The 20,085-nt window shown below is 40.4% G+C and overlaps 1 protein-coding gene across 5 annotated transcripts in view; it reads right to left on the bottom strand.

The window, feature by feature from the left end:
• Window positions 1–529: 529 nt before the first annotated feature.
• The window catches only part of LOC129726875 (protein tramtrack, beta isoform), a 95,948-nt gene continuing 76,392 nt past the window's right edge, over window positions 530–20,085 (bottom strand). For 4 of the 5 annotated variants that reach the window (XM_055684060.1, XM_055684057.1, XM_055684058.1 and 1 more), the window contains exons 2-5: window positions 7,728–7,867; window positions 7,330–7,647; window positions 5,540–6,834; window positions 530–2,382 (exon numbers count right to left, since the gene is read on the bottom strand). In XM_055684060.1, coding sequence (XP_055540035.1) covers window positions 1,746–2,382; window positions 5,540–6,834; window positions 7,330–7,647; window positions 7,728–7,820 — 2,343 coding nt within the window. In that variant the 5' untranslated portion in view covers window positions 7,821–7,867 and the 3' untranslated portion in view covers window positions 530–1,745. Of the gene's footprint in view, window positions 2,383–5,539; window positions 6,835–7,329; window positions 7,648–7,727; window positions 7,868–7,917; window positions 8,279–20,085 lie in introns of those variants that run through there. The other variant, XM_055684062.1, reaches the window with a different exon arrangement.

Genomic DNA, 20,085 nt, shown 5'->3' with positions numbered 1-20,085 from the left:
ATATTTTACGACATTTTTCAATATTTTAATATTTGATATTTTTGACATTTGCGCCATTTTCGACATATTTGTTTTTTTCTTCATAATTTTTACCACATATTAGTGACATATTTGCTGTCTGTTTAATATGAGAGAATAATGGTATTTGTTGATTTAGGTCAGGGTTGGATTTGTGATTGTTGTGCCCCGAGGTTGGAGAAACGGCTAGGCAGTGCGTATCAGCAGTACAGCCCGTACTAGTTGGCATAAAATAGACCCCAGTCTGATCCACAGATAATGCTCAGCAATCCTCACCCCTGCCTCCACGTGGTATCAACTAGGATACTGGTGGGATACTGTTTGGTCGCATGCTGATGAAGATGGGTGAGCTGTTCTCCTTGGAGGATAGTTTGCCTGAGCATCTGTTCCCCATGTCAGGGGTGGCTCAATCAACTACTGTTCGGAGTTAGAGAATTAAGGTTAGGGTTCACCACTAAGAGTTTCGTCACTCACAGAAGCCGGTGTAAAAAAGAGCGAAAAAAAGAAAAAAAAACTTCTAGTGTTTTATTTTAAAACTCAAAGGTTCAGTTTTGTTACAATGTAGTATGCTGTGTGGTGCTATCTTTCTTCCAGCCATCATCATAATATATATTTTAAATAGAAATCCAAACATTCCTCACTGCTAAAAAAGTAAAAAAAAAACGTTCGAAGAAGAAAGGCGAAGGTTTCAGAGAGAAAAAGTCTACCATTCTACTAATTCTAGTGCATGCATGAAGTGTTATTGCATTCGGTTTTCACTAACAGTGTACAAAGTACAGTAAACAATAGTGTTCGGTTTGGTGGTGGTGGTGGTGGTAACAATATCATTCTATTTTATTCTTCCCTCCAACCCGCTAGTAACTTAAATAGTACATTCAATAACCACTTAACACGCTAAATCGAAGATAAGAAATTTGCTTTAAATAATCAATAAAAAGATGAAACAATTAAACGTTCAAATGTCCTACTCGGTACTGTCTTTTTCAAGTTTCACATCTTTTTTTTAACGATAGAATATATAGTTTAGTTTAAGTACATAATCTTTTATTTTATTGTTCTTTTCTGTGTGTTATATAGAATGAGAAAAAATCTGTTCCTGTGCTATCAACAAGTGTCCTCGAAAGTAACGAAAAGGCACTGTCTGGCGCTTCGTAAGGCACTTCACTCTTTCACTAAGTCGAACAGAAAAAAGGGTTTCGTTTTTGTGTGTGTCTTTTACGGGTTTTTAGTCTAGAACAGGTAGTTTTCCGCTTCAGCTTCAGTTTCGTGCCAAATTTTCGTTTGTTGTGCATAAAATTTTGTGAGGTAGCGATAAAAATATTAAAAAAACCTTCGAAAGGGTTATACAACAGGTTTTTTAGTTTGTATGTTTTTTGGTTTTGATTTATTGATACGAATCTGCTTTGAAGTGTTGTTGCTCAATTCGAGTCTATACGATTGATTGACTATCACAGCTAGGGAAGTAGTTAAAAGTTACAAACAATAAGGTAGAAAAGTGAAAACGAAAAAAAATGTCACATCAGGGATCGGTTCGGGAGTCTTCACCTGTGGTTTATCTGCACGTGTGTAAATAGCTTAATTGTTTATGTTTTTTAAATTAATGTCTTTTATAAAAGTGGTTCTGTTGAATCATTCCGCTACTTACTGGCTAAATAAAAAAAAAAAAAACAATATCTCATTGACGTCGAATGTTCCACAAGACGAACACGACTGACTAGTTTTTGGTTTTAAGACATGACTGGTTTGGCCGCTTCTTCGGTGTTGGAGTGGATTCCGTCCATGCTTTCGGGCGATCCATTGTTGTTGTTGTTGCTGCTGATCTTGCTAGTCTCCATCGGTGAAGGGGTTCTAGCGTTGGAGTTGTTTGCAAGTACCGAAGGGGAACTGATACTAACTTCTTTTGGCTGAAGAAACTGGCATGCCTCGGCAATCGACGAGGAATGCTGCGACAGAGACGATGCCAAGGAGGTAGGAATTGACGCAGCGTTGAATAGCAATGATTTGGGTGAGAAGGCAGACTGCATTGATGCCGCCTGCTGAAGAAAGCTGGGAATCGAAGCAATCGAATTGGCCTGGGATGTCAAATTAGCTAAAAGCTGTTGTTGTTGCTGTTGCTGCTGCTGTTGGCTCATCATAGTTGGCGACGTTGGATCGTTGAGATTTTCCTGCTTAATTAAATGGCTCATCGCTGCGGTTTGGTCACCCAACAGTTCCTGCTTGATCATTTGTCCTAGGTTTGCCTTCGAGCGCTTCCTTTTGGTGTCCGGATCGCACGGACTGGGTGTTCCAGGGTGACGGTAGGATACGTGCTTTCTCAGCGCGTCCTTGCTGCGGGACACGTGGGAACAAACGGTGCAGGCGTATCTGGAGGAAAAAAAGGCAAGGTTGCAAAACGAAACATATGTTAATTTGATGTGGCTTTCTGGTTTCGATGACCCCGGAACAAAATTCTAGCTGCTGTAATGTACAACGCAATCTGATAAAATAAAACCTTTAACTCCAATAATTTTGGGGTTAATCGAACTCTGGATAATCGAGTCCGACCAGTGTTTTCTTCTTTTATACACATCATTGTGTAAGAAAAGTAAAAGATTTCTCAAAAGAATTGGTTTGAAATGCAGTAAATTTTTTCTATACAACCCTATGCTTGGAAATACTCAGTTTTCCTGAACAAACACATGTGTTAAGTTTCGTTCAAATCGAAACCACTCGTAAATCAGTTGTTTGGCTCATAAAAAATTGGTTCGGTGGACCAAAAAAAAAAAACTAAATCTCACGTATCAACAATTAAAATGTATCAGGGAATAATCCTCGAAGAACTAATGTTTGCATTGAAAAAATTGACAAAAATACTTTACTTTCACACGCACTGATGAAACTACCCGGACAGCATCAATCATAGCAACCCATGAGTCTGTAGAAGAAATTTGACAGCTCTATCAGTCGAACTCTAATTCCGATAGGGAAAACAGTGAAGCTATTTCGTTCAAAAGTGTGCGCGTTCAAAGAACGCTACCCCACCATGTCGAAAACAGACTTTGTGAACACCAGAGACGCCCGTTCCGGCAACATTTTGGCACAATTGGACAATCAGAGCATCGAAAGAAAACCCGGTTCCGGGCGACAAGAAGCTCTAAAGGATACTGAAGATGAAGACTGAGGGAAAAGTGGCTACATCGCAGCGTGCGCTTGGCCGGGAAGCCGGTGCAACTGGCCAAACAGTGAAAAAGTATCTGGCGAACATGGAAATACATGTCAGGAAGCGGCAGTCCTGTCCATGTCTCGGAGCAGCATGCAATGAAGCAGCGGCTGAATAAGATAGTCAATCTATTTTCCCGGTGAATCGCGACCTAGCGATGTGAATGGACGACGAGGCCTTTCTCACCCTGGACTTTTATTTCCCCCACAAAAGAAATGAGTTCCGAGGTGAAGTTCATTTCACACTGCATATTACGCAATTGTCCGAAGACGCTGTTCTGAGAATGTTCTTAAACTGTTTTTAAACTATGACATTTCGCTAAATATCTTTTTTTTCGTATATTATAAAAAAATAATTCTGTTAAATGCCAAAGATCTTACAGTAAATTAACCAATACTGTCAAATTACTATATATTTTTCAACTGGAAAAAAGAAGAGAAGTGTTAATTTCTCTACCTTGTGTCGTAACAACATTACAGTTTGATAACCTTGTGATAAATTGAGTTAACTAAACTTAAAAGTAGGAAGTTGTATCCAAGACTCGACCGCATAACTGACGTAGAGCTACGCACACTATTAACAAATGCTTTGTTGTAAGTGTTTCATTAATAAGTCATAAAGTCTACTAATGCTTGCTTTGTGCTGCCTCAACAGTGGGGGAATAAAGACACTGAAAACACGAGCTGTAAAAGCTGTAAATTCAGTGAATTAGACGGCCGCTACAGATTTAAATTGCTAGTATCCAGCACAGATTGCTCGTTTGAGTTGTCAAAAAATTATTAACCTTCAAATACTTGTTCATTTGCCTTGAGAAAGGCATTTTGCTGCTCAAAATTGGATTTGCTGATGGCAACCTTCATGCTGCCTCAGTAGTGGGGCAATAACGGCAGTCTGACGACACGGGCTGAGAAGTGAGAAGAACCGCGCTGCTCCTGAGAGATGTTGACCAACCACAGGGCAAGTGAATTGTTTGATTCAAAGGCAGCCATAGGCGCAACCCGCTGCTATCCGCTGTTACTGCTGAGTGCTGATATCTGCTGCTACTGCAGCCAATGTTGTGGACAGTCTAGCCAGCTTATCTTCCGACTAATGAATGTAGCTGATTCTACCAGAAACACTCTTTTATAGCCGAAGGTTGGTACGAGATAGGCCTTGTACGAAATGTTCCTTAGACGAATTATTCCACAATTCGCATTCGATTTTTGTATACACACGCAACGATTTTAACCCGTATCATGTTGCGGTTTGTAACATCAAGCGATTTCGTTTGCTCGCTGTTGGGTGTTGCATCATGTTGCAACTGAGCAGCTGGGAGACGACGAAATTCTGTTCATGTTGATTGATTGAATCGACTTCAATTTATTCCTGTGAAGTCGAGTTAATCACCTTTTTTAAGGAGTCCTAACAGAACAGGGCAGTTTGTTGTTCTAGCCTCTGTGCTGCCCCAACAGTATTAGGTAATTAAATAAAGTAAATTTTTTGATCGCGAAGCAATTTAGCTGCTAGGATCCAGCACATAATGCTTGTGTTATTGCCAAAAAGTTATTAACCTTTAATTACTTGTTTATTTGCCTTGAGAAAGGCATTTTGCTGTTCAAAATCTGTAAAAGCTGTTTTCACATTCAGTAAATAAGACGGCCGCGACAGATTATGATTTCTTGGATTCAGCACAGAATGTGTTGTTGCCAAGATAAAGCAAAACTTTATTGCGGGAAGAAGGCCGAAGCCCTTAACTGGCATATAGAGACGTTTGGTGCTACCTCGCTGCTGCTTAGATACGTGATGTGATTCGTTTACTGGCGCAAGCCGCTGCTGCTTCTTCCGCAATTCGCTACGATTCAGCTAACTAGTTATACTATTTTGTCGACCGTTTTAGAGAAAGGCAGCAAGCGACCAATCAGAGGACGTAATTTTCGTTTCAACAAGGCTTGACAATTTTCAATAGTACAATAGTTCGCCTAATCAATCCACACTTCTCTACATTTGGGTGGATGCGTGTATAATTTTCCAATCAATTGCTGCAAGAATCAAGGAAATCGGTTGAAAACAAACCGATTTATAAGCATTTAAAAAGGGACATTTTTCGTCCCCTTTTCGTTCATAGTTTTCCTATTTACATCCCTATGTGGTAGGCTGAAGAAAAACGTAGTTCTACGTCAACCTTGTCACCTTGTCTCTATAATTCTGAGACGTGTAAAATACGACATTGAAAATTCAACATAGTTTCGTTTGTACCAACAATTTTGCATGGATTGTACGCAACCGTGCGTCTCCATCCAACACCAGTTCGCTGGAGAAGCAAGGTCATTCATCCGCACTCACCTCACATTCTGATGCGTCTCCAGATGTACCCGCAAATTGTATTGGTTGCTGAGTTGCTTGTTGCAGATGAAGCAGGTGGCGTAAAGTTTGGTGGGTGGTTTTTGCTGCTGCTGCTGCTGCTGTTGCTGGTTTTGTTGATGAACGGCTGCCGCTGCCTTTAGCATACTGTTGGCACTGAAGGATGAAGCCCCGACAAAGCTGTCCATTGCCATCGAGGGAGTAAGGGTTGTGGATGGGCTCGTACCGGTGCCCGCTGACGAAACTGGCGATGCATTCGAGTGATTCAACGCTCCTCCACCGGGACTTGGATGGGACGATTCCAGGATGAGATTTTCCGGCGTTTTCGAGGCGGTTTCGTTCGTGTGAAAGTGATGCGATAGGAAGGCAGCCTGTTGATTGCTAACTGGAGTGACGGTGGGGGGCTTACTGAATAGGTGCAGCGGGGACAGTGATTGGGTGTTGCTCGGTGGGAATTTCAGCGATTGTAGCAAGTGTTTGTTGAAGGATGCCGCGGCAGCTGCGGCAGCGGCAGCCGCTGCAGCCGCCGATGCCGTTGTTTGCGTTCGAAGATTCTCGGCAATTTTGTCGATTTTTTTGCGCTTACTTTCTTGACTGGTGGATTTCTTGTTCGAACAAGCACTCTGGGATGCTGGCCGGAGCTGATCGTCCGGATTACTGGACGGTGTGGATGGGGCCGAATCGTGCGGATGCTGCTGTTGTTGGTGGAGATAGCTGCTGTCAAGATTAAATTTAGGATTTCCTCCGCCGGTTGCGGTGGCCTCCGAATCGTTTCGGGGAGTGCTTTGCCTCTCAGTGGCCGGTTGCTGTTGCTGCTGGTGGTTGATGGTATTCTTATTATTAGAATTGACAGAATGTCGATCCTCTGTGCCGGCAGCGGGACCACTGGGACTGCTCCCATTGCCGGTGACACTTTTGTTCTCTCTATTTATAGCCTCACTTTCTTCATTCATTTTCCATAGCGCTTCGTTCGGGACTAGCATATCACACTTTTGCGGAAGGAATCTCGAGAAAAGGTCCGTCGATTTGTTTGCGCTTGAGCAGGTGTTGCTGTTGTTCGCATTAGTGCTGCTGCTGTTGTTGTTGTTATTGTTACTAGAGCAATTATTGTTCGTCGCCAGATTGAGCGCCTGGGGGAAAAGCGGTGAATGAAAATTGAATGGACGTTGAAACAGCTGTTCGCCAGGGGATTCCATTTTTATTGCTTGATATGGCGACGGGATTTCAGATTCCCGCGAGGAAGCCTCCGTAGTCGGGGTACTGGATTTGTGAGAATTCTGTAAAAAAAAATAAAAAAAAACAAAAACATAAATTTTATTACCAATAAAAGTCCCAAATTGCAAATCAACGACGCTAATTTTTAAATTGGTTAATGAAACTATTACCGTCGCTCAAGCTTTGGCCTCCGAAGCACTAATCGTTAAACAGCTGAGTTAACAGCGGGACGTGGAAGCGAATATTTACAAAAACAATGTGCGCTTCGTTCAGTGAGTGGTGCTATGTTATGGTGAAACATTCATTAATCTAAATAAATAAAAATAAGTTGATGTCCGTATATCAAGACATCACTCGCGATAGGATCAATGGATTTGAATGATTCTTTTAGTGTTTGTTTTGATTTGTTCTGTGTCAGGATTATATGTCAAAAAGTTAACGAAAATCACCTAAAATTCTTAAAAACAATTTAGCAACTTTTTGCTAGAATGCTTGCGTCAGACAACAAAATGAAGTGAAAGTTACAAACCTAGCTAGCAGAAAGCAAAAAAACTTACTCCACTAAAGTCGGCCAGCCCCTTGATGCCCAGCGTCTCGGCCAGCGAGAGCAAGGTTGAAATCTGTTCCTCGTATACATTGACTTCACCGGAATACATGAAGGTGAGTAGGGCGACAACGGCGTGAAAGGAGGCACCCGGTAGCACGACCACCGGATAAAGTGGCCCGTCCAGAGTTCGAAACAGCTCCGAGAAGAAAGTGCTGCACGCACTAAGAACCACCCGGTGGGCCTTAATGTTGCGCCCTTCCGCTATCAATGTCACATCGGTTAGGTGCGATTGATCCAACAGAATTGGTAGGGAGCTCAACAAACTTGCCTGTCGGAAAGACAAAATACCAAAAAAAAAAAAACATGTGTCAGCCATTCATCCTAACTCTTCAGCAGTGTTAACTCTACCTGATGATTGTGCCACCGAAGGCAAAACTGTTGAGTACTGCCACCGTTGGCGGTCGTTCCCCCGCCACCGCCGCTGTGAGAATGTGCATCCATGCTGGGCGACTATTCGACTGAATGTTGCTGACTGGGACAACGGTGAACTGAAATAGAAAGTAAAAAAAAAACAACCAGAAAATTGATCAATGCGTACCTACGGCAACACGAGACACGACAACACAATACATTCGATCTGCATCGATCATGATCCATCGTCCTTGATCCGGTGATTAAAAGAGTGTGTGATAGCGAAAGAGGGAGAAAGAGGAACGCGATCCATCACTTCGTGGCACGCTCGCGTTCGCACAAGTCGCAGTCCGGTTTGAACGATATTATTACTTTATTGGGCGGTGTTGAGTTCAAAATAGTGCTTTCAGGTTTGTTTTATGACATTTTTTCGAATTGATTTTTATGGCCTACTTTCTAACAACGACAACTTATGATTGACTTCGCTTAGGTGAAGTGAACATTTAATGGGTTCTTTCAATTTCTTATGTGAAAAACATTTCACAACTTTATTAGCTAAGACACTCACGGAACGCGACGAGAGACAGGACACAACACTTATTGTTCTTACAAAACATAAAAAAGGAATTTGATTTACCTTTTTAGTCGACCGGTTTCGGGCAGCGATCTTGCCCATCAGCTGGACGATGTCCGACTAGTTGCGCATAGTAGTTGTTGTCTTCTATATATCACAGTTTCACCACTGTTACAGCTTTGTCAGGTGGAAGAGCGAAGAGAGTATTGGGGGATCATCCTCATTCATTAATGGATTGTCGGCGGTGGTGATGTACATTGATTCCCATGCGTTTAGGTTCGATGTTTTTCGTACATTTTTTAATAATTTTGCATTTTCCCAGTCGATGGCATGGTTTTGGGATATGGTGTGTGCTGCCACGCTCGATTCATTAGCCCGATCGTTGTCAACTGCATTCTTATGCTCTCGCAGTCGCACTTTTAATTTCCGTCGTGTTTGGCCAATGTAAACCGCGGAGCAGTTTTTGCAGGGGATTTGGTAGACACCTGATTTTTCATCCGGGGGTACTTTGTCTTTTGAATTGCACAACAGATCTTTCAAGGTGTTTTCACTTTTGTAAACAGCATAGAAATCATGTTTCTGTAGTACGGATTGGACGGGATTGGTTATTTTTGGGTAAAATGGAAGACTGATTCTATGCTGTTCTTCTTTTTCCGGTTTTAGTGTTGTGCAATTTAGCCTGTGTTTTTTCCGTTGATGTTTTCGGAGAATTTTGTTTACAAAGTCTTTGTCATACCCATTCAACTCAGCAGCTTTATGTATCCTGTTTCTCTCGGTTTCAAAATCTTTTCTGTCCATCGGTATGTTGTATAGGCGGTGTGCCATAGAATGGAATGCTGCTTGCTTCTGGGCGCCGTAATGGTTAGAGTCGGATGTTATGTATCTGTCTGTGGCTGTTGGTTTTCGGTATATTGAGAACTTCAGTGTGTTATCTCCGTTTCTCTTACATTGGCCAAACACGACGGAAATTAAAAGTGCGACTGCGAGAGCATAAGAATGCAGTTGACAACGATCGGGCTAATGAATCGAGCGTGGCAGCACACACCATATCCCAAAACCATGCCATCGACTGGGAAAATGCAAAATTATTAAAAAATGTACGAAAAACATCGAACCTAAACGCATGGGAATCAATGTACATCACCACCGCCGACAATCCATTAATGAATGAGGATGATCCCCCAATACTCTCTTCGCTCTTCCACCTGACAAAGCTGTAACAGTGGTGAAACTGTGATATATAGAAGACAACAACTACTATGCGCAACTAGTCGGACATCGTCCAGCTGATGGGCAAGATCGCTGCCCGAAACCGGTCGACTAAAAAGGTAAATCAAATTCCTTTTTTATGTTTTGTAAGAACAATAAGTGTTGTGTCCTGTCTCTCGTCGCGTTCCGTGAGTGTTATCGGGGTTCTTACGTTGGCACAAACCAATGAATATTGTGTTATTAGCTAAGCTATTTTTTTTACGTTCAAAATAAATGGTGCGGTTCTTTCTACATACTATTCAAAGTAGATTAGAGATGCTTCAGTTAAAAATAGTCAACTGCCAGTGCAGATAACACTGAAAGTTTACTGATAATTGATAACGAATGAAAGATTACAGGTATATGATTATTCCTGTAAGTTTTGGTGCCCCTAGCCATTTCAAAAATGCGTCAAAAGCTCCCACACACTTCAACGCGAACGTTAGCCGTGCGCCTCCTTTCACTGTTGAATCGATGGAGACGCCAAATATTCATTGCGCAGCGTTCTAGGAAACGAGTTTAGGAGGAAATTTGAATCTTGGCTCGATAGTGATATTCTAGCGAAAATCTTTTTTCTACCAAATTGTGCCATATTTTTTTTGTAATCACAAATGAGGGTGACTCAATTTTTTATGAAAACGAGTATCTAATATTCTTATCTTTGCAAATACAGTCAAACGATGTCTACAATGTTGTAGTCTCGTCAATTTTGCGCTACATTGTAAAAAAAATTTTTTTTCTATCTTTCAAAATAACCGATTTAGAGCTATTCAACTAAATCACAACAAGAAAACTACAGGACCAATCTAAAAGCTCAAACTTGAAGAAAATCAAAGATTATAGCTTTTTAACCAGTTCTGAGAATTTTGGTGCCTCTGGCCATTTCCAAAACGCGCAATAGCTCCCACCAACTCCAATGCGAACGTTAACCGTGCGCTTCCTTTCACTGTTGAATCGGTGGAGACGCTACCTTATACAACCGACAACGTTTTAGGAAACGAGCTCATGGTGAAATTCGGATCTATCTAAGTTACATATGATGAGGCAGTTATTTTTGTGTTATCACAAATTAGAAAAATTGATGAAAATTTTCTATGAAATCATATATCTCTTTGTCGTATCTATGTAGCTAGAATTGAAGATTGTTCTACAGTGTTGCTGTTCCGTTACCTTTAATCTTTTTATTCTATCTATTTTGTTTCACGTCTTTCAAAAAACTTACATAGAAAAGACTTATAGATCGAGTTACAGCCTACATTTCAACTTAAGATGTGAAAGTATATTTTGTACAGCTTACGAGTCTAGATAAAAGATATAAAAAAGTTTATACGCAGCACATCATACTCATTAATTGCGTTCCATGTGATGAAACTTCGTCACTTTTCAGTCATCGACCGTCATCAACAACACACAGTGGGGCAAATTTGTCCGTTGATGCGACAGAACCTCTTAACTCCTTAACGGTTGTTTTCACAGTGTTCATATCTTGGACAATGATGTTTAGCATAAAAATATCTTTATGAGAAATGTATTCAACTAGCTTCAACTTTCTTCCTACAGGTGGTGCTGACATCTATCTTTTAAATAAATTATGCTAGCCATTTTGCTTCTTCGGAAAAGTTTTTTATATCATCAATCGACATAAAGTTGGCGAAAACATTTAAATTATAGGGTTGACCGTTAACCAGATATAATTAGTTTCATTAATCACAATCCCAAAATATCAGTAATTGATTATAACTGAAAATTAGGCACGTATGTTCCACTTCAGGTTTATTAAAACTTTCGAGTCGTTATGAAACGAAATATCAACAATTCGTAGTTTATGTTACCTTACGACCCACACTGGGGTGGATCATGAAAATTATTGAACAAAACCTCATAGTTTCTCAAGTTCAAGTCATTGAAAATCAGTCTTCTTCCGTTCTCTTGATTTTTGCCCAAATTTCCTTTTCTACCTGCCAAACCCCTTGGAGAACTAGACTTTCTCTCACACAGAGTGAGTAATTATCCACATTTAGACGTAGAGTATTTCAGTCGCAGAGTTCCTTTTCACTCCGTATCATCATGTGGGATAAACCTTTATTTGCTCTCTCAGTTTAAGAGGGAGTAGTTTTCGTTAGCTTCTCCTTTACTAGAAGAGAAGTTGGCCAAATATCAAAACATTCAGGTTCATATTGAAGCCACATCCTAACCGTTTTCGAATTTAATGCTATAGGAAGATTCACAACTCACCATGGGTGTGTATTCTGCAGAAAGTTGTACTGTGTTTGCCGCACCCCAGAGCGATGAGAACGGTAACGCAATGCTCAGTTGGTCGCCGAGCAATTTATTTCATTTTTCTTGCGTGCGCGGATGCTCTGTCAAATTAAGAGCGTTTTTTTCGTCAGAGAAACTATTACTCTGCGCTCTCTCTACAGCAGATGGTGTGATGCACATTGAATGTAAGCTCGCAGTTGTTAAGAGGGAAGAAAACTCTTTCTCTTTAAGATGAAGATGAGCAAAACAAAGCCTGTTGAAAATTGGGTGTCTTCAGCAAAGTTGTTCGAATGATTGTGATCTATCTTTAATGTTTGGTCTAGATCAGTTTACACTGATCGAAATTATTTCGTTTCGGGAAAAAATGCCCGATAAAGTGTCACGCGAAGTTGATCAACTGTATAAGATTTAACATTTTGCACATAATTTTGATCTAGAGCATTTTTTTATCCATAAATCTTTATTTTAATGGAATATTATTTCCAGCTTTTAAATTCAAGTCAAAGAGGTTTGGTATTTTCAGAAAAAAATTCAATTTTGAAAATGGAATTCTTTTTGCTACTCCACTTCAAGTCTAAGCAATTTGGTTTGTTTAGAACAGTTGTTAGAATCGTTTTACTGTTTGGATCGTGGTTTTTCGTCATGCATAAAGTTATTTAAGTCATTTTTTTCACACGCATACACATACACATACTAAAGGTATGGATCGTGATTCAGGATATGGGTCATTCCATACGAAGTGACCACGAAAAAGCACAAACTTGGACACGACCGTCACAGATTTTGCTGAAAGTTGAGAGAATTTTTCATCTACTGTCACTTTAGAAAAATCCCAATTTTGGTGGCGGTTGGAATGCCCCCCGCCCTTCAGGACCCCCCTCTTTATTGCAAAGTCGCGCAATTTTTGTCAAAAATCTCTTTTTTCTTTTTCTTACAATTCATAGACGTAAGATGTCCGAAAAACACTGATAAATGATTTTTGAAGAAAATAAACCAAGGAATCCAGAAAAAATATAAGTTTTGACCGGAAGTGTTGCCAGATAAATAATTTTTGTTTTTGAAAACTAAATTTACATTTTTCGGCAAATGCAGCCATTTTTATTTTAAATTTGATAATTTCATCGTATTCCTTGGAAATTTTCACATAAGGAACAACTATCATCCCGAGATAATATGGGCCAATCTCGAGATGTAACATTTTTACCAAAAAAATTGTAAATTTCGTAATTATTTTATTTTATAATTTATAGACGTAAGACACCAGAAAAATAGTGATAGGTGAATTTTGAAGAAAATAAACCAAGGAATCCAGAAAAAATATTATTTTTGGCCGGAAGTGTTGCCAGATAGATTATTTTTGTATTTTAAAACTAAATTTGCATTTTTCGGGAAATGCAGCTAATTTTATTTCAAATTTAATGATTTGATCGCATTTCTTGGAAAATTTTACGTAATAAACACTTATCACCCCGTGGTAATATGAGCCAATCTCGAGATATAGCATTTTTACGGAAAAAATTCTGAATTTCGTAATTAATTTTTCGTAGAAATAAAGTTTGATACATATTACGACGGAGTGGTAAGTGTTTCTTACGTAAAATTTTCTGAGAAAAACGATGAAACCATCAAATTTAAAATAAAATTAGCTGCATTGGCCGAAAAATGTAAATTCAAAAATAATATTTTTTCTGGATTCCTTGGTTTATTTTCTTCAAAATTCACCTATCAGTATTTTTCGGGTGTCTTACGTCTATAAATTATAAAATAAAATAATTACGAAATTTACAACTTTTTTGGTAAAAATGTTATATCTCGAGATTGGTTCATATTACCTTGGGATGATAGTTGTTTTTAATGTGAAATTTTCCAAGGAACACGATGAAATTATCAAATTTAAAATAAAAATGGCTGCATTTGCCGAAAAATGTAAATTTAGTTTTCAAATACAAAAATAATTTATCTGGCAACACTTCCGGTCAAAACTTATATTTTTCTGGATTCCTTGGTTTATTTTCTTCAAAAATCATTTATCAGTGTTTTTCGGAGATCTTACGTCTATGAATTGTAAGAAAAAGAAGAAAAAAAAGATTTTTGACAAAAATTGCGCGACTTTGCAATAAAGAGGGGGATCCTGGAGAGCGGGGGCATTCCAAACGACACTAAAATTGGGATTTTTCCAAAGAGACAGTAGATAATTTCCCCAACTTTGAACAAAATCTGTGATGGTCGTGTCCAAGTGGCATGTACACTTCGTATGGAATGACCCATATATAACAAAAATGATTGATTTTAAATAGATGACCAAAACTTTTTTTCGGTGTCTCACAAAATGATTGTGTCTCACAAATGATTTTGTTATGCGGGTATCAGTTGAATCGAAACTTGTTCTTAACCCTCTAGTGCCCAGAGCCGCTTTTAGTCGGTCTTCAGTTGAACCTCTAAAAAGCTTCAATAAGAACTTAAAATTGTTTCTAATGATTCATAGTGATTTTTTCGAAGTCCATCTAAAAATTAATTTGGGCACTAGAGGGTTAAACTGAACAAAAAGGAGTCAGATGTGACCAACACATCGTTCAATACATTTTGCATGGTTTTAATTCTGCTGGATTTTCGGCCGCGCGCTGCACGAATTTGTGAACATGTGATGTCGTCATTGAAAGCTGCCGCGAAACGCATGATTCAAACTTGAAAAACATGCTGTGCCAAAAATCAAATAACTTTTGATGCGGCAGAAAGCGGCAGCTAAGTTGGGTTTTTTGAATAGCTGAGACTAAAATCTTTGAATTTAGGAAGAACATAGAGATGGTACTCGCTGGTAAATCACTTTTGGGCTTTGGGTGAGATATACTCATCTATTTTTTTCCTTGAATCAACTCATATTGAAGATATTTTATGCATAGTATCATTATTCTTTGGAAGAATCTGCATTTTTTAGGGTGGTAAAGATGATCGAAATATTTTTTTGAAATTTTGTCCAATGTTTTACCCTAACTTCCACTACCTTACGATGTGCTAGAACATGCGAATTCTTCACAACATATGCTTGATTCTTAGACTGTAGGCATTCTAGTTTCTGAAAGATATCGATTTTGAATCTAATTCCGAAAAAATCTTAGGTTTTGTCCAAGCTTTTATATGGGGCTGCCCCAGTGTGCGACGGTTACCCGGTTACCAGTTAATAAATTACTGGAGGAAAGTGAGAGCATCATTACGCTAGCGTCTGAAATTATGCCAAGCCCAACGGATGAGGATTATCTTGCTCCAGGAATACACTACTCAAATTAAGGAGAAATCGATGATTCGATCAAAAATCTCGGTCTTTCTAAAGATAAAGGAGAGTTTTTAATTTCGCGACTCAAACCATGGGAACGGGTGGGCGATGACGATGAAATCTGCAATCTAAGAAGGCGTCATGATAAGTTTTCCGTATTCTACACCTTAAATGGTGAGTTGACAACCTGAAAGAAGCGTCAAACATAGCTCCGGCCCCCCTCAAGTTCCTATCTCACACCTTCACGAGTCATATGATTACACTAGACTGCAAGTTGAAACATGGACACAACTGGGTAATATTGTCATCCGACAATAGGTATGTCCGAAGGTGCGGCGCGATCATTGGCGCGTAAATCATATTTCTTGTCTGTGTCTTCCGGTTTGACAGGGGGTTGGGGAAGGTTTAGAAAGTCGCTTCATAAAAATAGGAAATTACGGACGATAAAAAAAAAACAAACGACCCGGAACAATTGGCAAAGACCATGGCAACGAAAACGGACGAAACGGACCGAATTGGAAATTCGGAACCTATAACTGTAAGTCGTTATGCTTCCCGGGCTGCGATAGGATTATCTACGACGAATTAAATCCACGCAACTTCGAAGTTAAAGCACTGCAGAAACTTTGCTGAACAGGGCAGAAGGTGTGTAAAAGCGGGCATTTAGGTGGCTACCTTTTACCTATCAGAGCTGTGGCACTATCAACGAGCTGCGAACCGGTTTTGTACTAGTGGGTAGGATGCGATTAATGCTAAAATGTGTAAACTGAGGCTGTTTCTTTAACTACAGCATCATCAATGTGAACTGTCCACACGAGGCGAGATCCTATGACAAGAAGGAAGCGTTCTACGCGCAGCTGGAACGAGTGTATGATGGCTGCCCTAGGAGGGACGTGAAAATTGTCATCGGCGACATAAATGCTCAGATAGGACGAGAGGCAATGTACAGATCGGTGATTGGGCCGAACAGCCTTCACGTCGTATCGAACGACAACGCCCAAGTAACACGCGTTGTTAAAGAATAGTTGACGTTACCTATTCCATGACACATCTATCACCAGAAAAGCGCAACAATTGAAGGCTGCTATAGAACAAGTACCGGTACTATATGAAATATTTCATAACTGCATGACAGCAAGCCAACTTGATAGAATGAAATGGCAAAATACATCTCGAGTACTATCCCATAACAATGCGCAAATCTGTTGCTATGACAACTGCTAAAAAGCGCATGCGCAAATGTGTTGTTATGCGCAGTGCAACTAGATCGATAGTTTTAATTGATTATAAATTGATGATAAAAAATAATATTTAACTTCTAAAATCGAGTTGTTTTTTACGTTTGAGTATATAAATTATATTCGCATAGTTTCAACGTTATCTGAGCTAAAAGCTAATAAAACTAGAAAACGTTGTTAGATATACGATAACAAAAGTTGGAGTGATATTGGTTACACTACAAGCGTTTTGTTTATCATCGATGGCGCATTTTGACCCGCTTCGAATAAATATAGAAATCGTTTAAATAACTCAAATATTAATTTGATCAAGTAATTTTACATTGGCTACTGAATACCGCGATCTTTGTCCTAAGAAGAAGCCCTTTTCAGGTACGTAGTGTTGTTACTAGATGGTGTAATGTCTTATGATAAGACGTAGTGAAGATATTGTTATTGTCGAACTCCTGCCATTTAAAACATTTCTAAAACTAGCAAAAACGAGCTTGTTTTCGAATGCGCTTGTAGTACACTACTTTTATTGTAACTTATTTTCTAACATGTTTTGTTTGTTACTTGGGTGGTCAACGGTGCGTAAACTTTGCAGCCTCACGTATCCTAATCGACGGTAAATTCTTCTCCGATATTATCAACGTTCGCACATATCGCAGTGCAAACATAGGTTCGGACCATTATTTAGTTGTAGTATGCATGCGCTCAAATCTCTCGACGGTGTATAGCACGCGTTACAGTCCAACGCCGCGACCCGACATCGAACCACTGCGGGATCCCTTAGTTTCCCAGGGACGCGCAGCAGCTGGAAGCGGTACTACCAACTAAAAGCAGGTTGGCGCAGGCTCTCTTGGTGATGGCTGAAGGGACATACGATCCGCCATGAATAGCACGACTATAGCGGCACAAGGTATAGCCGTCCCGAATCGAAAAAACGATTGGTTCGACGGCGAATGCAAACACTTAGTAGAGGCAGAACTCGATTCTGAGGTGAGGTGATCGAAAGGTGGAAACAATACTACGACGAGCTTACTAACGGCGATGGTACAAAAAAGGCGACAAGCTTGATTGCAGCAACTGTCAAAGCAGCGCTGCCTTCAAGGTACTCTCGCAGCCTCTATTGCAAAGAAATTCTAGGGGCAATACCAGGCGGGATTCATGGGGGCCGCGCCACCAGAGACCCGATCTTTGCACTGTAGGTACTACAGAAATACCGCGAGTAAAACGTAACCACGTACCATTTATTCCTCAACTTCAGAGTGGCGTATGACACAATCGAACGAGATCAGATATGGTAAATTATGCACGAGTACGGGTTCCCAGACAGAATTACGCGATTGGTTGAAGCCGTTAAAGCGACGATGGACAGAGTATTGTGTAAAGAGCTATCGAGTCTTTTCGAATCTCGAAGAGGGCTGCAGTATGGTGATGGGTTTTCATGTCTGCTTTTTAACATTGCTTTGGAAGGTGGTAATAAAAAAGTGGTGATAGACACGAGTGGTACTGGCTTTGTCGACGACATTGAAATTATGGCACGTAACTTTGAGACGTTGACGGTGACGCACAGCAGACTTAAGGCAGAGGCCAATCGGGTCGGACTAGTCATAAAGGCGTTGAAGACAAAATACAATGAGAATCAGAGGCTGGCTAGAGGGAAAACTCCCACCACAGATTCTAATTGACGGTGACGAAATCGCGGTGGTAGATGAGTTTGTGTATTTGGGTTCACTAATGACCACCGATCTCCCAGATGGTCTCGAGGTACGATGCTGGCCTAACAAGGTAGTCGTCGTATATTCGGGTCTTGGCACGGGAGAGTCTGTTAGTTGTCAGTAGGTTCGTAGCACTAGTCCCGCAATGGCTGCGAAGTCTGTGTACAAATAAACAAAAGGTTGAGTTCTGAATCGGAATGAAACAGACTAATGGAACGTCGTACAGGCAGCGTGAAATGGTAGTCCAGTTTCTTCCCGTGAAAACCTGGTGGTAAACATGTCACGAAGATTAAATATGGTTTTACAAAACAAAGGACAGGCCACGAAATATTGAAAGTGAGTTTTGTAACGTAAAAAGTCACTTTGCTAACGATATGTATTTTGGAATGTTTTGTATATGTTTTAATAGTGTACTTATTATTTTTGCCATGACTGTATATGAACTTGGTTGAAAACAAAGCAGAAGCTACGTCAACAAACAACATCAGTCGAGTGTACAGAGGAGGGATAAAAAACATAAAAAAAATCTAAGTACTTCTATATTTGTCAAATTTCTTAAGCTAAGTTAGAAGGTTTCGACGCATTGGAATATTTGTAATATAAAACAAACTATTCCACTGTAAAGAAAAACTATGCTAAACCTCAGTCTGTCTGTTGACGAATGAAAATTTAACCCCACTCTCTCGCATACAGATTACTTCCTCGTTTTTCTTTTCTTCCCCCCAGCTGGGGGAAAAGCAACACAACCAAATATACGAAAAGCCATAAAACCGGTCGGTCCAACCACTTGTTACACACCCATCATCATTAGCGATCGTCGTCGGACCGCGGGCGGGCGTGCTGTGCGGGGCAGACAGGCAGGCAAGCTCAGACGATCAGTCGGGGCGCGGCCTTAGTGCGGAAAATTTCGGTTTTTTGATCAAGCACTTTTCCTCTTGCGGTCGACACCGATCCATCAATGCTTTTCTTCATCCATCAGCATTAAACCGGCAAAAGCAGCAAGAGTGGACGTGTCGTGAAGACGAATTGAGTTTCAGGAAAAATAAAAATAATCCAACAATCGCAGTTTCGGATCCCCGGCCGCCAGCCAGGTACGTCAGCACAGGGAAAACAGAAGAAAACACTTCGAAAGGGAGGAGAAAAGTGAAAAGTACACGATGAAAATTCTCCACACAAGTGAAAGACGGTCAAACGACAGAATCATCATCAGGAAGCAAAGCGAGTGTGAACGAACGACACCATAATACCATTGCCATCGGCGGCTGCCGAATAGTATTCCTCTCTGCCTTGGCGACGGCGGCGGCAATCCACTTTGGCCGCGATCCGGACTCTATCTGATTGAGGTAGCGATAGAGAGAGAGAGAAAGAAAAAAAAAGCAAAGAAGAAAACAGCGATGAGCTTGGCTGCTGGTGGAAAAATAGCGATCGCCAACTAGCCAACTACTAGTAGGCCATGATGATACCGACTTACTCAGGGCGGAGAAATGCAACTAGAAAATAGAGAAAGTCAGTCGATCCAAATGAAAACAACAGCCAGAGGAATTATATTATGTACGCATAGTGCTGAAGCAATTGCCAGCGGAGATCGCTCTATAATTAGCCGGATTTAATTATACTAGTTGAGGCCACTTTGCTTGCCACCACGGTCTTAAAAAGGAGCCATGGCGACACGTCCAATGTTGTGCAGTGCGGTCAATTGGTGATACGCGATACGGCTGAAAGGACGACAATTGGAAGCCGCTCTCCAATTAGAAAGAGCAGGTGAGAAGGATAACACCACCGAGTGAAATATGCCGGAAAATTATGATAGCGCTAACGATTCGTTGCGGGCCGGTAACGAGGCGAGGAAAGTTTTATTTCTGCCCTCCGCTCTTTTCGAAGACGCCTCGTCTGAGCAGGTTTTAGCTGTTTTGGTAAATTTATACAAATTATGACAAGTTTTTGCCGTCGAGGTAGTAGATTCCACTCTAAGTGCGCTTCGTAAGCTGTGTTTGTTTAGAGACTTACTTGTCTAATGTTCAATTTTCTGGGACTTTTCGAGGTGAGAGAGTTTTTCTGTTTC

The sequence above is a fragment of the Wyeomyia smithii genome, chromosome 3, assembly GCF_029784165.1.
Source record: "Wyeomyia smithii strain HCP4-BCI-WySm-NY-G18 chromosome 3, ASM2978416v1, whole genome shotgun sequence".
NCBI classification, from domain to species: Eukaryota; Metazoa; Arthropoda; class Insecta; order Diptera; family Culicidae; genus Wyeomyia; species Wyeomyia smithii.
The sequence above is the reverse complement of the archived record's forward strand: the minus strand, read 5'-3'. Positions and strand labels throughout refer to the sequence as shown.